Source organism: Haplochromis burtoni, unplaced genomic scaffold, assembly GCF_018398535.1.
Source record: "Haplochromis burtoni strain Fernald_Lab_line unplaced genomic scaffold, NCSU_Asbu1 Contig_416, whole genome shotgun sequence".
Taxonomy (NCBI): Eukaryota; Metazoa; Chordata; class Actinopteri; order Cichliformes; family Cichlidae; genus Haplochromis; species Haplochromis burtoni.
The window spans coordinates 291,358-312,052 of NW_024582777.1; the positions used below are offsets into that span (position 1 = coordinate 291,358).

At 42.2% G+C, this 20,695-nt stretch overlaps 1 protein-coding gene across 1 annotated transcript in view; it reads left to right on the forward strand.

The window, feature by feature from the left end:
* LOC102297894 (nesprin-1) overlaps window positions 1–20,695 on the forward strand; it is a 66,499-nt gene that overhangs the window by 25,250 nt on the left and 20,554 nt on the right. The window contains exons 13-47 of the mRNA XM_042213085.1: window positions 254–418; window positions 572–684; window positions 944–1,112; window positions 2,003–2,099; window positions 2,220–2,413; window positions 2,646–2,810; window positions 3,556–3,696; window positions 3,813–3,914; window positions 4,058–4,234; window positions 4,328–4,486; window positions 4,594–7,968; window positions 8,211–8,345; window positions 8,619–8,744; window positions 9,378–9,565; window positions 9,766–9,847; window positions 10,039–10,139; window positions 10,256–10,376; window positions 10,517–10,816; window positions 11,327–11,922; window positions 12,071–12,226; window positions 12,459–12,609; window positions 12,803–12,961; window positions 13,359–13,526; window positions 13,673–13,774; window positions 13,904–14,104; window positions 14,204–14,411; window positions 14,860–14,972; window positions 15,056–15,258; window positions 15,382–15,489; window positions 15,761–16,040; window positions 16,185–16,514; window positions 16,643–16,972; window positions 17,145–17,444; window positions 20,033–20,260; window positions 20,563–20,679. Of these exons, the coding sequence (XP_042069019.1) occupies window positions 254–418; window positions 572–684; window positions 944–1,112; window positions 2,003–2,099; window positions 2,220–2,413; window positions 2,646–2,810; window positions 3,556–3,696; window positions 3,813–3,914; window positions 4,058–4,234; window positions 4,328–4,486; window positions 4,594–7,968; window positions 8,211–8,345; window positions 8,619–8,744; window positions 9,378–9,565; window positions 9,766–9,847; window positions 10,039–10,139; window positions 10,256–10,376; window positions 10,517–10,816; window positions 11,327–11,922; window positions 12,071–12,226; window positions 12,459–12,609; window positions 12,803–12,961; window positions 13,359–13,526; window positions 13,673–13,774; window positions 13,904–14,104; window positions 14,204–14,411; window positions 14,860–14,972; window positions 15,056–15,258; window positions 15,382–15,489; window positions 15,761–16,040; window positions 16,185–16,514; window positions 16,643–16,972; window positions 17,145–17,444; window positions 20,033–20,260; window positions 20,563–20,679 (9,660 nt within the window). The remainder of the gene's footprint in view (window positions 1–253; window positions 419–571; window positions 685–943; window positions 1,113–2,002; window positions 2,100–2,219; window positions 2,414–2,645; window positions 2,811–3,555; window positions 3,697–3,812; window positions 3,915–4,057; window positions 4,235–4,327; window positions 4,487–4,593; window positions 7,969–8,210; window positions 8,346–8,618; window positions 8,745–9,377; window positions 9,566–9,765; window positions 9,848–10,038; window positions 10,140–10,255; window positions 10,377–10,516; window positions 10,817–11,326; window positions 11,923–12,070; window positions 12,227–12,458; window positions 12,610–12,802; window positions 12,962–13,358; window positions 13,527–13,672; window positions 13,775–13,903; window positions 14,105–14,203; window positions 14,412–14,859; window positions 14,973–15,055; window positions 15,259–15,381; window positions 15,490–15,760; window positions 16,041–16,184; window positions 16,515–16,642; window positions 16,973–17,144; window positions 17,445–20,032; window positions 20,261–20,562; window positions 20,680–20,695) is intronic.

Below are 20,695 nucleotides of genomic sequence, written 5' to 3' on the forward strand. Positions count from 1 at the left end.
TTTTTTAATCAGACTAGAGAACCTTATAAATGTATAAATATGATCTATAGTCATAATACTGTACTGTACTAATATGACACTACAGCACCATAGCAACACAGACTCTTAAACACCCTAACCTGTTACATTACGGCTGATGTGTTATATTTGTCTGTAAATGCTTGTATATTTGTACATATTTGTGTATTTGTTCACTGCAATTTGAAGACATTTACTTTACTTGTGACTTCCTTTTCTCTGTGTGTTCATCTAGCTCCGTGAGTACAAAGTTGCTTTAGATATGAGTCTTCCAGCCCCCTTGGACACAGTAGCCTGCTGGCTTTTGAGAACAGAGGAGGCTTTGGCTGAGGAAGATGGCAACCCTCAAGACCACGGCCGTGCTGCTGATGAAGCGAGGGAGAAACACGAACTGCTCAAAGTAATCATTTCCAACTTTAAGATGTACTGGGAAACAATGTTGCTGATCTTAGCAAAAACTGGTTTCTCCGGCTCTTTGTAGACAGTGAAATGTAAATGTTTGCAAGCATATAAATATATATGTGCATGCTGTCTCTGCTCGTTGTTGCTGTAGGCTTGCCTGGAGGAGATGCCACAGCACGTGAAGACCTTCCAGTCCTTCCAGAACATAGATGAGTACGGAAACATGATGATTCCTACTGACAAAATGGATGAGCTCAAGAGGAGGTGAGGGTACTTTCTCCAGTGGCCTGTGTAATGAATGCATGCACAAACTGGATATACTTTTGAAGAGTATATGAATGAATTTCTTAGTTTAAGCTGAAAGTCATAGAAGGACATGTGCTGTCCTGACCTGGGACTGGATGTAATCAAGATCACTGCTTAAACTGAGAAAAGCATCTTATAAAGTGATAATTTACTTTCTGAAGTTGATGTGGTTTTATTTTTTAGTTTCTATTTAACGTTCTGTTGGCATCTTCATCAGATTTACCAGCGTCAGAGTGACTGCCAAGTATCATGGGATCAAGCTAGAGTACAGAGAGCATCGCCACACTGTTTTGGATCTGTTGGGGCAGATCAGGACCAAGCTTCGTGTCTGGAAGAGACCTTATATCTCCTCAGAGGCAGTCAGGGTGTTGCTGCAAGAGTGGCATGTGAGTAATCTTTGTTTAGTCTTTGTATTTTCAAAACACAATTTAATACTTGGGGGTGTGTCGATGCTTCTTAACATCTTTTTGTTCTTTCTTTGTATATATATGTATATGTTTATCTGAGCAGTACAGTAATTTCTGTTGTTGGAGTTACTAATCTTTCTTGGGGTATAATTATAAATTTGGACAATATCTATATATCTATGTAAGGCCACATAATAGAAATTCTAACCAGGATGCAGCTAAGACAAACAGATTCTGCACATAGTATCTTAATATACAAGACACACTATATATAAGACGGACAAAGCTTCCAGGTGTGAAGCCAGTGAGGAAGTGCCTTAAATATGCATTTTATCTAAAGGCAATGGAGGTTCATAGGAAAATGGCCCTTGATATCTATGCTCTACAACCTCGGTAAATACTTCAGTTGTGATCTCAAGTGGTAGTATGAAGTCATAATGAATACTATAATCATAAATTAGGGTAGGGTGTGTTTTATTGCAGGCGATGTGATTCGCAAATCACTACTGAACATGGGACGTGCCCATCGGTGTCTCAAATTTGGTTTTGACATGTCAAGAAAGCATCAGTGAAAATTCTCATCTCAAGGCCTGACACTGGAACTTTGGAAACCAATGGATGTGTCATGTTGGGTGTGTCCATCTTGTATATACAGTCTGTGATATACAGTGAAGATGTCTAAAATGGGCTATTGTAAATAGTTTTTTTTTATCAGGGTTTTCCCTCTGGTTCTAGTGGTGAATTTTATTCAGAGTTTTTCCTCTAACTTCTTCACTAGTTTATCCAAAAATGTTCCTTCTACTGTGTAAAGGGCATGGATGTTAGTGTTGACTGACAGTATTAATTTGTATTCATTTTTTTAAACTCAGGAACTCGTATACACACAAGAGCTGCCTTCCATGTTGGAAACAGCTATTCGTAAGCTGAAGCAGATTTCCGAGAAATATTCAAGCAAATCTGCCCTTGGTAAGTACTGTGATACTCTGTAACAGATATTTTGTATTTCTTCATTTATATTAATGTTTTTGATTCCCCATTAGAGTAAAAGTGTATTATTTTATTTCATATTATTTCTTTGCTCCATAGCTTCAGATTATCAGCATGTCAGTCAGCAGGTGAAGCAGCTGGAGGAGGACACTGCTGTTGTTTTAGAGGACGTGACCACAGTGAAAAGCACAATGGGACGGGTTCTGTCTGCCTGGGACTCGTACAGCGACTCCCTTAGTTCCCTGCAGGCTTGGCTTGAACAGTGCTCTGCAACACACAGCCACAGACCTGAGGTATGATTAACTCATTAAAGTATTATAACTGTATTGCTCTATGATAATAAATATGCCATAAACAAGCTAGTATAACTTGCTTTGTAATAGGGGATCAGTCTGTTATGACTTGGAATAACAAGTCAAGTAAAAAGTCTGCAATAATAACATCTAAATAAAATAATGTCTACATTATCCTTATAGATGATATATTTTAGTATTTGCCATTTTATTTACAAAAATTTCTATTAAGCTGACCTCCGCATCCATGGCTGAGTGGGGATCTCATCAGGCCCACCTGAATGAAGTGGGGAACTTCCTGATTGAGTCAACAGATCCTCAGACCAGCAGGAGCCTGGCAGAGGAGCTTCGAAAAGTCAACATGCAGTGGGCTGAGTTTGTCAAGAAAAACACTTTGGTGAGTCAAAGATCAAGGAAAACCCGATTTGTGTGCTTAGATTCTAAAACACCTTTATGACAAAGAATTTGGAAATGTTTGAACACTCAATCACACAAGATATTTTTTTGTTAGAGAATTAATCAGAATATTTTCCTGACATGAATTTACTTAAAATTATTTTTTTTTGATGAAGTACCCACCATATGGCACTCTAAAATCAACTTTTTATCTGTGCTTTTATTTTTTACAGAGGGTGTTTTTATCTGAGGGTATAGCTTTGTTCTTCTAAAGCGTTGGCCTAGTTTCTTCTTTTTATTTGGCATTATGCGACTAGAGGCAGCAGTGATTGTGGCAGCCTAATGTCTCATGTGTTTGGAATTTAAATGTGATTGTTCTATTGAAACAATGATTCCTAGGGAGTGACTCAAAGTTTAAAAACAGTGCTCCACCTTTACCTATTGTATGTAAGTAGCTGGACTTATAGTCTTTGAGTACAGTGCAATGTCATTCTTATATCTGGAGTTGCACGTTGAACAAGTGTTGTCAATTTCATAAAGTTCTTGTTTACTGTATGTTAATCTACTGTGTAATTATGAAATTAACATAAGTGAAAAGAGATGGAAACTTTAAACTGTGTTGTGTCCACAGTAGATTAACATACAGTAAACAAGAACTTTATGAAATTCTGCTGCTAATGTTTACATCATTGAATTATTAATAAATTATCTTTGTTATTTAACATGTTTATTTGTGTTTTTTCCAGGAAAACATTGGTGAGCCAATTGAAGTTACCCATGTAAACCCAGAGGAAATCAGAGCTTTGATCAGAGAGGGCACACTGATTCTCAAAGAGCCTCTGGATGTTATGGCGGGTCCTTTACGCACCTACAGGAAAAGAATACAGGTAGGACCAACGGCATCACTAGCAAGTCATTGCACTTTTTCAGCTCTAATGATTATTTTTTATTTAAATGACCAAATTAAATCTTTCTAAATTATTGCTCAATTTCTGCTCTTCAGTTTATAATGAGGAAGATTAAAGACATGGATCTGGATGCTTTGGCTTCTGCCCCAGAATGCCCAGCAGATCAGTTACAGAAACTGAAGCTTGCAGTACCAGAAGTATGAACGATTTCTCTTCTTTTAAAAGAACTATTATGATTGTGGTCATGAAGATTAAAATGATTATATCTGTTCTTTTTTTTAAAAAAAAAATCAAAGTAAGTCTATCTGTCCTTTGCTATCTTTTCTTTAATTGTCACCAGGTTATGCAGACATTATCTGAGGCAGAAAAGGTTTGTGTAGAGCTGCAACACAGTGTGTCTGGGCTGGACAGTCGATTGGCTGAACTTCTACATTGGGAGACTGAAGCCAGGGAGCTCTACCACCTGCTGAGGGCCACCGATCGGCAACAAAAACAGGTCCAGACCTCACAAGCCAGGGTGAGATGAATCACTGCATAGCAGTGTTGGCTTTTAAATCCTTTCATAAAGAAACATTTATGATTATTTAAAACTAACATCTTTATTTTCCAGGTCACTATTTCCCGTGGTCTACAGCTCGAAGGTCAGGTAGTCACAGAGGAGCAAGACCTGCAGGTGATCGTATCAACAAATCAGAAGAGCTCTCCCATCCACTACCTCCATGCCTCTGCTATGCAGGATCGAGTGCGAGCTGCTGTTGCTCAGTCACAGGCCAGTTGGGTTTTTTTTGTGAAGTAACCTTGTTAGACATGTTCTGACCAGACAAAACAGTATAATTGAAAGTACTTTATTTCTAAGATGCATGATGTCACTTTTAGGAAGCAGTTGGTATGCTAAGCAGCCTGGGTGCCAGACGAGACAGAAGCAGAAGTCCTCCAGCAGGACCTCCTTCAAAAGTCTTTATTCAAGATAAAGCAGTGCTTCAACATTTGAAACAGTTAGACACCAAGCATACAAAAACCTTTGTGCCAAAGATAGTGGTACAAGATTACAAAGAAGAAAAGATGACTTCTCCTCCAATGCCATACACCTACGCAGAAGCTGTGAAGCAGACCAGAAGAAAGTCGCCACCAGAAAGTCAGTTTCAAGGCTGGCCAATGACCACTGCACAAAAGACAACAGAGACTCCAGATCAAGGGCCACAGCAAGACCTACTCCAAGAGGGACTTAGAAGACAGGTGGAAATTAAACTGGGACAGAAAGAACAGGAAGAAATAAAGGAGGAGTATCTTCTACAAGAAGTTCAGCAGCAGGAGTTGTTCCCAGTGCAACCACAACCAAGTCAGCCCAAGCAGGAGCAACAAAAGGTACAACAGCAACAAGTTCAACAGCATGTGGTAATTAATATACAAGCTGAACAACAAGTTAAACAAAGACCAGAATCCAAAGACCAGACTCCACTTCAGGAACCAGCTGTAAAGAAAAAGGTTCTAAGTTCCCAAGAGCTCCAAAGCAGAAAAGCTCAAGGCATGAAGAACCGGCCATGGCTTCAGAAACCAGCTTTTCCAGAACAGAAAACTCCAACTCAAGAGCAGGATTTGACTCAAGATCTAGTTCAAACTAGACAGACACAGGCAGTCGGATCAGTTCAGGTAATTTCCCAAAATGTAGCAACCACCAGGCTACAGTATGAGGCCCATGCAAAACTGACTAAGCAGCCACAACAACAACAAAAAGTGGAACAGAAGCAAACACAGCAAACTGAAAATCTAGAGCATCAGCAACAAGACAAACTGCTACATCAACAACAGCAAAAAGAGCAGCATCAGCAAAAACAACAGCAAAAACAACAACCACAAGAAACTGTAAGACAAGCACAACAAGAATCAAATACCAAAAATAAATCACATGCTGTAACTTTGAGTCAACCTCAATCACAAAGAAAGGCCCCAAATCAATCACAAACCAATACTATGGTTCAGTCCCACATTACTACAGATACACAGCAACCATGTGTTCCTCAGTCCCATGATTCTGTGAAGAAACAGTCATCAACCAAGCCACAGACCCAACAACAGCTCCAGCTACAGGATCAGGCTCTGGTTCAACCAGCTGGTCCTCAGCCATCTAAGCAGCCACAGGTACTACCCCATGACCAATCTGTAGCTCAAGTCCCAATATGGGCTCAGATCAGACAGCCTTCCAGTGTTCAGGCTCCACTGCAAGGCCCAATTCAGCTTCCTGTACCATCTCACATTCAGCTTCGTAGTCATCCACAATCATGGGCCCCTGTCCGGCCCCCTTCCCCCAAGCCACCAACCCAGGCTCAGCCTCCAATGCATACTCAGTCAACAAACGTGGACCAAACCCATGCAAAAGCAATGAATGATCCTGAAATTCACCCTCAGCCCAAGGTCCAACCTCAAACACACCCTCAACCTAAGACCCAAGTTCAAATCTATGCTGATCAGTCTGAGACCCATCCCCAGTCAATGCCCTACCCACAAGCCCATGCTCATGCCCATGTTCCAACTAATGTTCAGCCAATGGCCAGGCTAAGTCAGGCCCAACCATTGACTCAACATCCAACCCAAGCCCAATCTATACTCCACCTTCAGGGTCATTCTTTGACTGATCCTATGACTCAGTATCCAACACATGCACAGGCACTGGTCCAGCAACAAGGCCATATTTCACAGGGGCACTTTCAAGCTTATACTCAAGTCATATCCTCAGTCACCCAGTCTATCCAGCATCCACAGGCTACAGTGCAACCTCAGTTATACTCCCAGGGTTATGCCCAAGCTCAGTCCACATCTCAGCAGTGGACAGATAAACAAGAAACACAAAATCAAGCATTTCCCCAGCAGAGTCATCCTATCCCGCAACCATATCCCCAGCAAATGGGCCAAGCAACACATTCTCAGGCTTATCCTACAGTTCAGACTCTATCACAGTGGGCCCAGCAAACGCCTCAGATTGCCCACCATAGGGTTTCTCATATGGGGCCATCATATACTCAACCGCAAATGCATCCTCAAGCTCAACCCCAACCCTGGACTCAAACACAGCAGCAAATTGGGCCCCATAGTTCCATGCATCAACACACCCAGATGAGAGCTTCTAACTTAGTTCAGCCACAACAAGGCCAAGTTCAGCAACAGACTTGGGTTCAAGCACCACTGCAAGTGCCATCTCAGTCTTATCAGCAGCCTCAGTCTCAGCAGTATGTACAGGTCCAGCATCAACCCCAAGCTCAACATCACTCTCCATCTCAGATTCAAACACAGATATCTCTCCAGTCACAACCATCACATCAAGCCTATCCTCAGCTTCCTTCACAGCCCCAGCAACAAACTTTGCAGGCCCAGTCCCAAACACACGTCCAGGCACAGCCATTAGTTCAAGAAAAGCCCTTTGCCAGGACTCAGGGGACTCAATCTAATATTCAATCCCAGCAATCAACTTCTCAGCCCAAGCATCAGCCCCAACTTCAGCTACAACCAACGATTCAGTCACAAACTCAATTAAAAGGTAACTCACCTCTACAGCCCAGACCTCTACAGCCAAAACAGGATGTTGAAATGACACCTCAACTAATAGTTCAGTCACCAATTAAACACATACCTGGATCACTGCCACAGCCCAAACCCGAATCTCAATTGCCACCACAGGCTCAGTCACTAATTAAAGTTAATGTTGAATCACCCCCTCAACCCAAGGTGCAAGCCCAACCTCAATTACAACCTACAGTTCAATCACCAACTCAGCCCAAAGTTCAGTCACCAGTCCAACCCAAAGTCCAACCAGTGTTCCAACCCAAATCTCAGGCACAGTTATCCCCACAGCACCATCCTCAGTTTCCGGTGTCATTGCCTCCCACGGCCCAAACAGTGCCACAGTCCAAGACTCAATCTCCCACACAGGCAAGACCTCAGACTCAACCACTTGACCCACCAAAGACTGAAACCCAGTCTCCTTTGAAACAGAAAATTCAACACTCCCAGACTATTCTCGTCTCTGAGATCGATGTGTTGCTTCAAACCCAGGCTGAGTCACCAGATCTTAATATCAAACCTCCTGCTCTGGCTCAAGCACCTCCCCAGGCCTACACAGAGGCCTACACTAAGGCACAGGCTTTAGCTAGAAATGGCTTTGAGGAGGCCAAACACTGCCTGCAGGCGCACATCCTGGAAGCTATCAACATCTTCAAAGACAGGCGTGTATCAGCTGAGCAAGCTTCAGTAAAGGAGGTAAGTTTAACCATTGGCAATGACTTCTGCACATTTCATATTTAGTGAATATTCATGATTGATAAGTTTTATTTGACAATTTTTGCGAATTTACAAGTCTCTTTACCTACCCTACATTTATAGCCACATTGTTTGATGTCTTAAATAGAAAGTAGTTACTTTGCCTTAAAAAAACATCCAACAACATGAAATACAGTTTCTGTAGAGGAATCATAATGTAACTATTTTGTGTTTAAACACAGAAAACTCTGAGGACACTTGATCCAGAGTTGCTGGAGGAGTTCTTGCGAGCAGCTAATGGCATGGAGGCCTTTTGTACCCCCTCACAGCTCAGAGATATGGAGTTCTTCACCCAATCTGTCAGGACACAGTGGGAGGTGGGGATTTTGATTTGTATGAATAGTCAAATGTTCACTAGTTTTTTTAAAGACATCTCTCAGTTAATTGCATATGCATATTTAAACCACAAACTAAAACTGGCAATTATTTTATGCCTTTGAAGCCTGTTTTTAAAGGAATGTTAGCAAACTGACACAGATGTAAACAATTCAACATTATTAACCTTTTAGTCAATACTATATTCTATCATGTTTCCTTTTTCATATATGTATATATATATATATATATTCATTGTATATATTATCTCCCAGGCCCTCAGAGCTGAGATCTCAGGCTTTTTGGAACAATTACAGTTTGAAGTAACAAGGAAAGACTTTAATGCAGCAGTCCTTCGGTGTGAGATGCACTTAAGCACCAGCTTAGAAAACCAAGCTCAGGTAGCTAAATGACCAAAGCTGAACTCTTGGCAGGGGTGCTTCAAAGGATGGGTATTCAGCCAGTTTTCTCTGCTCTGCTTGTCTAACTTTGTCTTTTCCATCTTCTTTGTATGCCTTCAAGGAAGCTGTCAGTGGGAAGGGTAATAGCAATACTTTATTCCAGCTGGTTTCTAAGAGAGTGCTGTTTTAGCTAGTTTTGTTTGGGTATGTTTACAGTTTCAGACACTTTTTATTATCTTAAGCTGAAAACGACAAACAACACCATCATTATCAGGACCTTAAAACAATGAATTAAATGAAAATATGTGCTAATGAAGATGAAATCACATCTTCTCTGTAAGCTTAAAACAGCATTCTTTTATGAATTTGTGCAGCCCATCTGTTGCCGGCTGCCATCTGGGGTCTTGCTCAAGTGGTGCAATGTATCTGCCAAACCTTCTTTTATGATATTGGATGCTAATAAGCAGGTCACACATATAACTAATTTATAGTTGTATAAATATAATAAAAACACAAGAAAATAAATAAAAAGCTTAACAAAAAAAGAAGATTTGGCTCAATGGATCGCCTGAAGTCAAAGCAGCTCTGCAATGCCTTTGTGCTTACTGTTTTCACATTAAAATCATTCAACAGGCTTGCTTCTCAGCAGACTTTGCTGAAGCAGAACAGCACCTGCAGGCACTGAAAGAGTTGTGTGACACCCTAAGCCCGGAGGATGCTCACCGCTTGGCTCAGACGCAGCTGAGGGAGTGTGAAAAGAGGCTGGCTGCCATCCAGCATCAGTTCAGTGGAGATCAAGACACACCACTCCCTGAATCTAGGTGAGGCTTTCCATGGAGGTTTCAAAACAGCAAGGACTTGGCATGCAATCTTCAAAACAACCGTTTTTATTTCTTATTTAATTCTTAATACTGAGTAAAACGTTTGGTTGTGCATGATTTATGTTGCAGATATTGTATTAAGTTACATTTACATTTATTCAAAATATAGTAGAAAGTTTAAATCAATTTCAATTCTGTAGGATTCCTGTTGCCTTCACTGAGGATTCCAACACACAGAAGGAGCCTACCAAACCAAGTGACAAACCTCAGGCCTTAGCTGAGGTATGATTCACTATTATTAAAAATTCTTATTAAAAAGATTCTCTCTATAGATTTAAACAGTCACAGCTCCTTTAACACATTTTAAGCAAGAAGAAATACAGACCAGTCTTTGAATTTAAATCCTGAAGCCGATACTGGGCGTGTGCAGATGTGTCTGAAATAATCGTTAACATCCTGTTGCTTTTTTCCAGGTGACCCAGGTGACAGTGAAGACAGTTGCTGTGGAGAGAAGGGAGACTGAAAAGCAGATGTCTGTGGAGGAAGAAGTAACCAAAAAGGAAGCTTTAGAAAGGTGAAATTTATCTGTCTTGTGTTTTATAATCAAAGGCAACATACAAATCAAAAAAACATGTTGGATGGTTTTATATTTAATCCTTAAATTTAGTTATTTTTGGTTTAACTCTCCAGATATGAGAATGCTAAGAGGGCTCTGCAAGCCCAACTAGCTAAAAATGAACAGAGCATCAAGGACGTCCCCTCTGACTCAGTCTCTCTGAAAGGCCTGCATACACGGCTCCAGGAAATACAGGTACAATGATGTTATAAATACCACTCTATCAGAAACAAACTGGACTGAAATATAAATGACATGCTATAAGAACCTTTGAGCAAAATGACTCAATCCCCACAACCGGCCAGTAAACTTGAGTTAAATTCCTTTCTTCCTAGTTCTTGAGACAAGAGACTGAGTGTCTTTGGTCTGAGTATGCAAACCAGTGCTCTCAGTGTTCCCAGCTGAGTGGAAACACTTCTCTGGAGCAGGAGAAAGCAGAGCTGCAGGAGCAGTGGCGCACTCAGCAGTCCAACCTTCAGAGGAGAGGCAGCTCGCTGGGCTCTGCACTCAGGCAGATTGACTCCACTGAGAATCACATGGTGGACTTCACCGACCGCCTGGACCGTTATCTGAGACAGCCCAAAGACATCACTGGCTTCACACTGGCCAACACTAACATTCTGAAAGATATAAAGGTCTGCTGTTAGCCATACACAATTTTGTTTTGTTTAATTTTGTCAGTCTGACACACAAATATTGTCTAAGCACATGTGTTAGCACCTATATGAAGCCTGGATTCATATAGTCAAAGAAGTCTTTGCAGAGATCAGCACATTTTAAAATTTCACATGGCTGGAAAAAACATACTGGTCAATAACTGGATCATTGAAAACAAGCTGAATGCATCTTGTACACATAAACAAGCTACTGATTTAGCATAAATCGTACAATTTGGTGTTTAATATTTATTATGTGTTGGATTTCCTAGTCCCCTGTATCATCAACTCCTAAACACCACAGTACAGATAGATATTAGACATCAGTGATGCTGGCCTTTATAAGATAAATCCAATAAATGCAAATTCTTAGAGATATAAGAATGTTTTTAAAAAAAAAAAAAGAAAAAGAAAAAAAAGATGTAATGTAAGATCTCACTTCTATAGGCATCTCACCTCACACTACACCTTGTGTGTTTTTTGCTAAAGGAACTGGATGACAACATACAGAGTGAACTGGACCAGTTGTCCCGTCTGGACCCTGAATCCAGCGACTTGGATCCCAGAGAACGCTTCCCTCTGTCCCGTGAGTTTGAGGCTCACAAAACCAGCTTGGATCAACTCCGGCAGCAAGTCCGGAAGAGCGAAGCAGCTGCCCGTGCCCTCGACCGATTTCTTATGTCTCTGCGCACTGTGGATGAGGATATCTCAAGTATCCCAGGTCCACCCTGTAGTGACGCTGTGGTGCTGCAGGAATGCCGCTCCAAGTTGACTCTGATAAGGCAGAGCATAGACAGTTTGAAAGAGAAGGCACCTCAGCTGGATCTACTCTTGCAGGGAGCTCGGCTCACAGTCACAAGGGATGGTATCCCAGCCTCCTGCCTCGATATGGTGAATGTCCTGGTGAGAAGGCTGGACGAGAGTGACAGTGGGCTGGTCAGCCAGCAGAAGGTCCTTCAGAAGGAGACCCAAAGCAAAACCCTGGGCCTGAGGAAGAGGACGATGCTGGGGGAGATGAAGAAGCTGCAGGATACGATTGAAGCGCAAGGCCTCAAAGAGCCCACCATGCCTGCGTTGCAGCACAGGTTTGTCCCTTTAGTGCGATAGTGCTTCTGCTATCCTGAAGCAGTTTTGATATGTGAAAATGGGAAACTACATGTAGTCCCAGAATGTACCGTTTAGATTTTGCAATATATTTGCAAAATTAAAATCTGAATTTGTTGCACTTTCCAGGCTTCGTGCCCTCTTGGATTTAGAAGGCCAGCTGCAGGCTCAGAACTGTGAGCTTCAGAGCCTCCGTGAAGTCCAAGAGAAGCAGGGAGGAGGAGAAAATCTCCTTCAGGAGCTGGAAGCTCAGTGGAAGGAGACTCAGCGGGCTTTTTCTGACAGGTAACGTCGGCACAAGAACCTTAAATTAAGACTCTGTCTAGAAAGGTGCTATATAAATAAAATTTTATTTATTTATTTATTCTTTAAGCCATTAATGAGCAACACTGACTTATATGCTGTCCTCAACTGCTAGAAATGAATGCATTTAAGTTCAAGTAAACTTTTATTATGTTTCTCTATACACTGCAATCCGAATGCTCAAATCTTCCTTGGTATTTTCTCACTCTTGCAGAAGGAAGCAGTACAGCACACTGCTGGAGCTTCTGAAGAAGTTCCAGACCTGCCGGAGTCTCCTGAGCAGCACCATCCAGAAAGCAGAGCAGGCAATCAGCGATAAGGCATCCTACATGGGGAAAGACAACCTACAGAGGAGTATGGCAAAGGTAGGTGTATTTGCATTGTCTTTCAATATATTCTGACTCTTGTATTGGTTTCCTAAAACAGCTTAAGGGCATTTGTTACTGTATGCACTAAAAGGAATGAACCAGCAGATGGCAGACACTTTCTAAATATCAGATTGGTGTGCTCGGTGTGCACTTACAAGTGCTGTATGTTAACACGTGTACATATGTTCAGGTCTGTGATATTAAGGAGGAGCTGGCTGGTCTTGCGGGGCCGATGGAAGAGATGAGAAGTGTTTGCAAACAGCTGCAGACTGAACTGAAGAAGTTTCCAGACTGCAGTGAATCTCCATTTGAAGCAGAGGCTGACACGCTGATGGACAGCTGGCTGGACGTATGCATCTATGCACTGACACTTACAGATGTTGTTCTTGTAAACAAACAGAGGAGTTCTACTAAAACTGTACATTAAGCATGCTGGGAAGGAGACTGATCAGACTCACTGACACTGACATCTTAGTATCTGAGTTAAAAATTATACCTTCACAAGCTTGTTGGATTTTTTAACATCCTCAGTAAATGGCAGCATTTTCACTGGGTGTCAGTCTGACATTGATCCAGTGTTTCGTGTCTCCAGAACAGCTCTGTCTGTGACAAATATTAGAAGTACAACTCAAAGTTGAACAGAGAAACTAAAGTCGTAGTTGGAGTGTGGTTGGAATATTTCTATTTATATATTTCTATATTGCTCGCCTTAACTAAATTTTAGTGATCTTTTGGTGCCCCTGCAGGTGACAGAGAAGACAGATGCCTACATGGATAACCTACGAGTGGGCCTGGAGCTGTGGGAGAAGCAGCTGATGCTGGGCGGAGAGGTGGACAGCTGGGCCGGGGCCAAACTCGCCCTGTTTGCAGAGAGCCATGCTTTCTACAATGAGCAACAAGTACTCACCATGAAGGTACTGAAGTAAAACCTGATATTTTTAACTGTTCTTCAATCATTTTTCTAATTGATTTTAAGCATCTGTTAATTTGAAATAATTCCAGTTTCACTTTTTGTGATTTTTTTTTTTGTCTGTACATTTGTGTATTTTGTTGTGTTCAGGATGAAATCCAGGCCAATGAGGAGAACATCACTCATTTTCACAAGAAGTCTATTGAGATCCAGGAGATGCTGCAAAGTCAGGAAGCTCCACTGGAGCTACAGGTGAGATGAAACAGAGACTTTTACAACACCATTTCATTTTATGTAGTTATTCATGCGTAAACTTTTTTAAAGAATTATTATTTCCCCTGTACCGTGCTTCTCTTCTCATCATTTCTCTGTTCCGTGTAGGTAATGGAAACCCAGCTGAGAAAGAGACTGGAGCAGGTGAAGGAACTGTTTACCGACTGCACAGATGTCTTTGAGGAGCTAATCGCTGTGAAGAAGCATCTAGCCGAGAAGGTAGAGGATTGTCAGACAGCGGTAGAGAACATCCAGAGTCGTATCAACGAGACTAATGCTTCAGGTCCAAATGTGGAAGCTCAGATACAGGTATGCAGCTGTTGACAGAGATGGACAGCATGGTGCTCCTATACTAGTGAGTTCTCCTGAATGATCACCACTTATAATGTTTTGTGTCTCACGCTGCAGGATCTGTGCAACGACCTGGAGTCTCAGGAAGAGCAGGCTGAGGCCGTGTTGAAGGAGGTGGGATTGGTTTCCAGTGTGGCCAGCCCTCAGGTGCTTGAGGCACTCTCTGTTGACTGCAGCAGGCTAACGGAGGCAATCTTGCGCACCAAAGACATGATCCAGCTGAAGAGAGAGGAGAGGGACAAAGGCCTGCTCAAGGTTATCGGAGGTTAGTATTGAAAATGTGCTTTTAATCAGTTGCTTATCAGAGGTCTGGCAAAAAGCATTGAATTAGGAAATACAGAGAGAAGACAAGCATCAATCACATATAGACACAACATAAGTACAACAAATGAAAATGAAACGTGCTTTTAAAAATGGTTCAAAAATTAAAGCAGATTAAATAAAAGACTTTTGGCTATTAAGGAAAGATTAACAGGATAACAGGCCTGATACTGTCAGCGTAACTTTTTCTGGCAACCACTGGACACTAACATCACTCAGACCGAAATCTCCACATGTCTGATCAACAAGCAGGATATTGTCTTTGTTTCTCTTTTGTTAAATAGAAATTTCTATATATTTGACTCAGATATTAGAAGGCAGGGACATGTTTTGGTCTCAGTATTCCTTATTTCAATTGTGTGTATGAGTAATTTAAAAAAAAATGTTCCCAGATGAGAAGCAGTCATTCGAAGAATGGTTCCAGGACTTGCAGCTAGCCGTCAATGAGTGCTTCGAGAACCCTGAGAGTAGAACAGATGTGGAGACGTTTTTGCAAAGACTGGCTGTAAGTCGATGGATAATTTTAAAGTTAGATAGATGCCATAGACTCTTATATGACAGATGGATGTTCATGTTTTCTTTCATCAGAGTTTCTTGAAGTCCAAGGATGCAGAGAGACGTCTTGACCAGCTGAAAGATCAGCTGGAGAGAGGCAGGGAGCAGGTTCCACCTCAGCAGCTCTCTGAGTTTACTGGGTGGATGCAGGAGCAGCAAGAGGAAGTGGTTACGTTCAGAACCCACTGCCAAAACCGGCAGAAACAAATGGAGTCACTGCTCAGCGACTTGGACAGGTCATTCCTGCTTCTGCTAATATAATAGCTATACTGTTAAACAACACATAAAACATTTTCTTGAGCATTTCCACAAACAGAATGTGTTTGTTTTAAGTTTTTTTTTTCTTTTTTAAAATATAGTCTGCAGAAGCAGCATGACAGCCTTCGTCAGTGGCTTCAGAACAAAGAAAAACAGTCTGTGGTGTCTGAGAAAGTCAAACAACTTCTGAAAGACCTTCAGGATGAGAGGTGATCCTCAACATTCATAAAACCAGAACCAGAAATATTCCATCGCACGAGCAGTAAAGTTTGCTGACTTCCAAGATATGCACATCTCTCTAATTTTTATAGTTGTTTCATGTTAACGGAAAGAGTCAGAATAGAATAGAATTAAGCACAACATAGACCTAAACCTGTCTATTACAGAGAAATTTGGATGCATAATATGCTGCGTGAGGACGTTATCCCTTCTATTTCTTTTGTATGCCGTCTTACTTGTCTTTGTCTGTCCATGCAACAGTGGAAGAGCCGAGACCCTCAGTGAGCTGCTGGCATCAATACGCAGACAAGGTGTCAGATCTGAGAGCCTCCTGAAGGACGCTGATAACTTGATACAGCGCTACAGAAACCTGGAGGGCAGAATGCTGAATCAGGCTGAGGCCCAGAGTGTGTTGGATGGAGAATACAATGTGTTTAATACTCAGGCAGAGAGCACCAGGACTTGGATCAGTGAACTATCACAGCCTCTCACCACTCCAGACAGAGACACCAACATGGAGGAGATGAAGTCCAAAGCACAAGTTAGTGAAAGTGGTGTCTAATCTAATAAAGCTTTCTTCTGGGAATATTTTGGTGTATTGTTAGCTCATCTCTTAAAGTATTAAAATAATGATATTCTGTCTGGAGTTAAAAATGTCGGACACGTTTTATGATTTTGTCACCAGGCCATCCTTAGCTGCAAACCTGAGGGAGACTTTAAAGTGAGCAGCTTGAGACGACAAAGCGAAAGCCTGTGTGAGAAGGAAGGCCTGGACGAGTCCAGGAAACAAAGTGTGCAGCTGCTAGTTAGAGACACAGAGAAACAGTGGACGACAGCCCTGCAGGCTGCTCAGGAGACTCTCAGAAAGGCAGAGATGCAAGCCATTTTAGAAAAAGACGTTGAAGCTTTCCAAACCCACAATGAAAGTGTCCAGTCCTGGATCAGAGACCAGGACCAGAACCTCAAGTCTATCTGTGGCCATGTGCAAGTTGAAGAAAAGCTTCAGGCAGCACAAGTGAGTGTAAATTGACATGTAGATGAGTTTGGTAAGGGTGGGTTGTAGTTTATAGAATCACTTCTACGGGCTTGTCTTTCAAGGATCAAAACAAAGTGGTTACCTAACAGGGTATCTCTTCTCTTAAGGCTTTTCTGAGCTCCAAGCCTAATGGAGAGTCAAAGCTCCAAGAGCTTAAGCAACTGTGCCAGAGTCTATGTGACAACCAGAGTTTGGATGAGAGCAGGAAACAAAAGCTTCATGATGCAGTCAAACACACAGAACAGGAGTGGAGGAAAGCCTTGCAGGGTGCTGAAGAGGCTCTCAAACAGGCAGAGACTGAAGAGGCCACTAAAAGAGATTTTGATGCTTTCAAAACCCAAAGTGAAACAATCCAATCCTGGATCAAAGAGCAGAAGCAGAAACTGCTGTCCCTCAGTGGTCATATGCACTTTGAAGAAATGTCTGAGATAGTACAGGTGAGTTTACAAGTTGGGACCTAACTTCAAAATATATTATAGAAACTGATGAAACTTGTAAAACTTATAAAACTGATATATGCTCATACTGTAGATCTCTACTGCAGTTTTTAATTGCAGTTTGTAACAGGAATTCTTACTTTGATTTATTTGATTGTGTCGTTGCCTTCAGGCTGTCATGACTTCCAAACCTGAAGGAGAGTCCCAGTTGCTCGACCTGAAGAGACGGGGTGAGAATCTGAGCAAGCTCTTGGAAGCCAGTAGGAAACTAGAGGTTCAGCAGCTAGTAACAGTCACAGAGCAGCAGTGGACAACAGTTCAACAGGCTGCCAATCAAGCAGAAGTCAGGAGTCTTTCTGATGACTTTGATGTCCAGAGTAAAAACACAGAGATGTGGATCAAAGAGAAGCAACAGAAGCTACAGGCTGTGGGCAGTCACACAAGAGCTGAAGAGAGATGCCACACAGCACAGGTTTGTTTCAATATAACTACATAAGTAGGGTACAGAAGTAGCACTGTTTTTCAATTTTTATCAGTGACTTCAACAAGACATCTAGATTGATTATGTCTTGAAATGACAGTGAAAACTAAAGTCACCATTCTGTTCTGAACAATAACAAATGATTCCAACAGGATACATCATAAACGTCAAGTAAGCCAGTTCTGACAATTGTTGTTTTACCGAGTTTCAAAAGAGTGAATCAAATATTGATCAGGCATAGTATTATGATCATTGGTCCCCCTTTTGTTGCCAAGACAGCCCTGCCTCATTGAGGCATGGAGTTCAAAAGACCCCTGTAGGTGTGCTGTGGTATATAATAATGGATTGCATTTATATAGCGCTTTTCGGGGCCCTCAAAGCCCTGTACAATTCCACTATTCATTCACTCTCTGGTGGAGGTAAGCTACAGTTGTAGCCACAGCTGCCCTGGGGCAGACTGACAGAAGCAAGGCTGCCATATCGCGCCATCGGCCCCTCACCAGTAGGCGGTAGGTGAAATGTCTTGCCCAAGGACACAACGACCAAGACTGTCCAACTCAGGGCTCGAACCGGCAAGCTTCCGAATACAAGAGGAACTTCCAATTCTTTGAGCCACGATCGCCCAAGCACCAATATGGCACCAAGATATTAGCAACAGATCCTTCAAGTCCTGTAAGATGTTGTGATCTGGGGAGTTTGGTCAAGTCACCTCCAACATGTTGTGCTCTTCAAACCATTCCTAACCATTTTTGCTTTGTGGCAAGGCGCATTATCCTGCTGAAAGAGGCCGCAGCCATCAGGGGATACTGTTTTGATGACAGGATGTAAATGGTCTGCCACAGTATTCAGCTAGGTGGTACATGGTAAAGTAACATCCACATGGATGGCAGAAACCAAGGTTTTCCAGCAGAAGATTTCCCAATCACACTGTTTCGGCATTCTTACCTTATTCCCACAGTGCATCCTGGTTCCCCCAGGTAAACAATGCACATGCACTTAGACATCCATGTGATGTTATAGAGCAGGGGTGCCCAATCCCGGTCCTCGAGAGCTACCGTCCTGCAGCTTTTAGATGCATCCTTGTTCCCAACACACCCGAATCAAATGAATGGCTTGTTATCAGGCCTTTGCCAAACACGATGGCATGCTGAAGAGGTAATCAAACCATTTGATTCAGCTGTGTTGGAGTAGGGATGCATCTAAAAGCTGCAGGATAGTAGCTCTCGAGGACTGGGATTGGGCAGCCCTGTTATAGAGAATGTGAGTCATCAAGACCAGGACACCTTTTTCCATTGTTCCATGATCCAGTTCACATGCTCATGTGCCTTTTGTTGGTGCTTTGGGCTACGTCCACACTAGCCCAGATAGATTTGAAAACTGCGTTTTCATCTGAAAACGCTCCGCATCCACACTAGCGTTTTCAGTCGTTTTCACAGAGTTGTGCGTCCACATTGAAACGTCCGAAAACGCTTACATTCCAGTACTGCGCATGCATGAAGCGCAAGAAGATTCGTCCTGCCTCATTTCTGTCTGCCGTTTATTTACTTTCCAGCTCTTTGAAACGTGCGGCAAAATGTCGAGGAAAAGCACCGAGTTTTTTAAATGGACTAACAATGAGGTGGAGTTGTTGGTGCGAGTAACACAAAAGTACAAAGTTGCAAAAGCGAGTGAGAATTAAAGAATTTGAAGAAAAGTTATCTGAAGCAGGTACAAAGTGATATTAATCTTTAATAGGGCTGTCAAAATTTAGAGCAAACAAAACAACTGCTGTATAATGCCCTCTGCTATCATCGGTCACTTGACTGCATCACATCACTAAAATGCGTCATCGAAAGTCTCCGTTTTCGCTGTCCACACTGTCATGTATTTGTTTTTGAAAGCGTTTTCAAAGTGCTGCGTTTTCCTTTGGGGAAAACGCCGTCTCAGCGTGGACGAGAGGCCAAAACGGAGAGAAAACGATGTGTTTTCAAACGAAAATGCATTAGTGTGGACGTAGCCTTGGGCAGTGGACAGGTGTCAGTATGGGCACCATGACTGGTCTGCAGGTCTGCAGCCCCATACACAACAAACTGTAATGCATTGTGTATTCTGACACCTTCCTATCAGAATCATCATGAACTTTTACAGCAGTTTGAGCTACAACAGCTTGTCTGTTGGACCTGGGCACATGGGTCAGCCGTCACTCACAGGGGGTCAGTAAGACTTGGCTGCCCATGACTCCATCGATGGTTCACCACTGTTCCTTCATTTGACCACTATGACACATACTAACTATTGCAGACCCAAAACAGCCCATGTTGGAGATGCTCTGACCCAGTTGTCTAGCCTTCACATTTTGGTCCCTGTGAAACTCACTCAAATCCTTACATGTGCCCATTTTTCCTGCTTCTAACACATCAACTTTTATTACAAAATGTTCACTTGCTTGATAATATATCCCACAATAACGAGATAATCAGTCCTATTCACTTCACCTCTCAGTGCTCATGATGTTATACCTGATCAGTATATTTGATTTAGATGATATAGTGACCTTTTGTCATTAATACTTTTTTCTTTCTTTCTGGTTTTTTCTTAAGGCCCTCTTGACCTTGAGGCCTGAAGGTGACTCTAAGGTGAACAACCTGAGGAGACAAGGACAGAGTCTGTGTGACCACAAAGATGCTGATGAGGGCAGGAAAGAGCAGGTCAAGCAGACAGTCAGAGACGTGGAGGAGCTTTGGAGGGCAGCTCTGCAGGATGCTAAACAGCTTGAAGCCGCAGCAGAAGCTGAGATTGCCCAGGAGACTGAGAGGAGAAGGTTGGAGGTGAGAGAACTTATTGTCAGATGGCTGCTAACTCAGCATTAAAACATCTTCTTTCTGACTCTGAATTGACTTGGGTCCAGAGTAAGATAAATAAAGGTCTATTTTGAACTGTGAGTCAAGCAAAGTTACTCTAGGATTACTCAGCATTATTCATTATTCAACATTTATAATAGAAATGTTTACCCATCTTGTGGTGTGGCATTGTTGCACAGTGTACTCATTCATAAACAGGTGGGAGTAAAACAAAGTCCCCTCTATTTCTGATGAATCAAGTGTATTTCACATATTTTCCTTTTTGACAGTTGCAAGAATTTAATACCTGTCAGCGGGAAACTGATGGCTGGCTAAAAGACCTCCAACAACAGCTGAACTCTTTTGGCAGTGGAACCAAAGTCGAGAACAGACTGCATGTAGCACAGGTGAGCTTAAAGTCAC